Raw genomic sequence first — 2,500 nt, 5'->3', positions numbered from 1 at the left:
CCCCCCAAAAACTTCCTCCACCATCATAGAAAAAAACTCCCAAAAAGTTGAAAAAGTGCCAAAAATGGCCAAAAAAAACGCCAAAAAAAGTGTAAAAAAAGGTGTAAAAAGCGCCAAAAAAAAGGCAGAAAAAGCGCCAAAAAAAGGTGTAAAAAGCGCCAAAAAAAGGTGTAAAAAGCGCCAAAAAAAGGTGTAAAAAGTAAAATGGCCAGCAAAAGCAGAAAAAAGCACCAAAAAGGTATAAAATGGCCCTAAAAATAAAAGTGCCAAAAGTGTAAAAAGTGCAAAAAACAAAAAAAGTGTAAAAGCCAGAAAAAAAACGCCAAAAAAGGCAGAAAAAGCACCAAAAAAAGGTTGTAAAATGGCCCCAAAAAGTGAAAAAAGTGTAAAAGTGCAAAAACAAAAAAAGTGTAAAAAGCCAGAAAAAACGCTAAAAAAGGTGTAAAAGTGCCAAAAAAGTGTAAAAGGCGGAAAAAAAGTGCTAAAGAAAAAGGTGTAAAATGGCCAAAAAAAAGTGTAAACGCCAAAATATATATATATATTAATTAATATTCTAGTACTATAAGTGCATGGTTGGCGGAAGAGAACAGGAGCGTTAAGGCCCAACCCGATAATCGGCCGTCTGACTGTCTGGGAGGTCGCTGACTCGAGTCTGGTCGGTGGGTTCGTGCCGTCGATCCGTCGGAGCTGTCGGCTTCATTTGGGCTGATTTGACTTGTATAATCGGGGCGGGCCCTGCCGACAGTCTCAAATGAGCCATCTGATTGGTGGAGAAAGCTGACCTGGAAAGCGGGGAGCGGGATGAGCGTGACTAGAGTCTCTTAACATCTGATGAAGATCTGATAAACTGACCTTTGTTGATCTGACATGAAGACAGATTCAGCAGCTGCACGGCCTGTTTCTCTCTTCAGATGTTTCCAGAAACACGTTACGGTGAACTATTTTAGGACAATATGAGATCGTATTCTGAGCGAGACGCCACGATGGTCGGGAGCAGCCAGACCCACGTGACGCGTTCGTCCCAATCAGCTGCCGGGTTTCATTTTTGGGGCGACAATCCAGATTAGCGCCGCCTGCTGTTATGGAGACGTGTTACGCCTCGTCTCTTCGGTGTTCTGAGACACGTTTGTTTCATGAATGATACTGGAACAAACTACCTATGGGAGCGTTTTTAGGAGACTATTTTCCATTCCAGGTTTTTCCCTCTTTTCTCTTTCTTAATGTTATTCAGTTATATGTATGTATGTGTCAGGCGTGTAGAGTTCATTGACATGCTTTTAATCATGAGAAAAAGTCAGATATCTTGACTGTATTGTTGTTCCATGTAGCGTTCTCACCTACAGTTTGGGACTCATGAAGCCCCCCAAAAACTTCCTCCACCATCATAGAAAAAAACTCCCAAAAAGTTGAAAAAGTGCCAAAAGGTGTAAAAGCGTAAAAGGCAGAAAAAACGCCAAAAAAAGGTAGAAAAAACGCCAAAAAAAGGTGTAAAAAGTAAAATGGCCAAAAAAAACGCCAAAAAAAGGCAGAAAAAGCGCCAAAAAAAGGTGTAAAAAGCGCCAAAATAAGGTGTAAAAAGTAAAATGGCCAAAAAAAACGCCCAAAAAGTGTAAAAAAACGCCAAAAAGGCAGAAAAAGCACCAAAAAAAGGTTGTAAAAGGGCCCAAAAAAAAGTGTAAAAAAAACGCCAAAAAAAGGTGACAAAAAAAAGTGTAAAACAGAAAAGCCCAAAAAGAGGTGTAAAAAGTGCCCAAAAAAATAGGGCGTAAAAAGTGCCAAAAATAAGGTGTAAAAGCTAAAATGGCATACAGCCAAAAAAAGTGTAAAAAAACGCCAAAAAAGGCAGAAAAAGCACCAAAAAAGGTTGTAAAATGGCCCAAAAAAAAAAGTGTAAAAAAGGTGTAAAAAGTGCCCAAAAAGTAAAAGGCAGAAAAAACGCCAAAAAAAAGTGTAAAAAGGCAGAAAAAACGCCAAAAAAAGGTGTAAAAAGCGCCAAAAAAAAGTGTAAAAAGGCGGAAAAAAGTGCCAAAAAAAGGTGGAAAATGGCTGGAAAAAGGTGTAAAAAAACGCCAAAAAAGGCAGAAAAAGCACCAAAAAAAGGTTGTAAAATGGCCCAAAAAAAAAAGTGTAAAAAAAACGCCAAAAAAAAGTGTAAAAAGGCAGAAAAAAAGAGTGTAAAAAGGCAGAAAAAAACGCCAAAAAGAGGTGTAAAAAGTCAAAAAAAGTGTAAAAAGGCGTAAAAAGTGCCAAAAGAAGGTGGAAAATGGCTGGAAAAAGCGCTAAAAAAAGGCAGAAAAAAGCCTTTACAGGGCCTTAAGAAGCCCTGTATGGTGAATGAGGGGAGTAAATATTGTGTTGACGTTGCCTGTGTGTCTCTCTGTGTGTGCAGTCTACACCCTGTTCGCCCTCTCGGAGTATCTGGTGGTTTTCTCCAACATGGCGTTCCACATGACGGCCTTCTGGGACTTTGGCAGCAAAGAGGTGATCGTGGCCACGCCGC

At 39.6% G+C, this 2,500-nt stretch overlaps 1 protein-coding gene across 1 annotated transcript in view; it reads left to right on the top strand.

Moving 5' to 3' along the window:
* Positions 1-2,500, top strand: part of LOC144513993 (acyltransferase PGAP2-like) — a 13,558-nt gene that overhangs the window by 9,419 nt on the left and 1,639 nt on the right. The window contains exon 6 of the mRNA XM_078245184.1: positions 2,390-2,500. This exon is cut by the window's right edge and continues 1,639 nt beyond it. Coding sequence (XP_078101310.1) covers positions 2,390-2,500 — 111 coding nt within the window. The remainder of the gene's footprint in view (positions 1-2,389) is intronic.

The sequence above is a fragment of the Sander vitreus genome, unplaced genomic scaffold (genome assembly GCF_031162955.1).
Source record: "Sander vitreus isolate 19-12246 unplaced genomic scaffold, sanVit1 ctg401_0, whole genome shotgun sequence".
NCBI classification, from domain to species: domain Eukaryota; kingdom Metazoa; phylum Chordata; class Actinopteri; order Perciformes; family Percidae; genus Sander; species Sander vitreus.
Note: the sequence above shows the minus strand (reverse complement) of the source record. Positions and strands in the feature narration are given on the sequence as shown.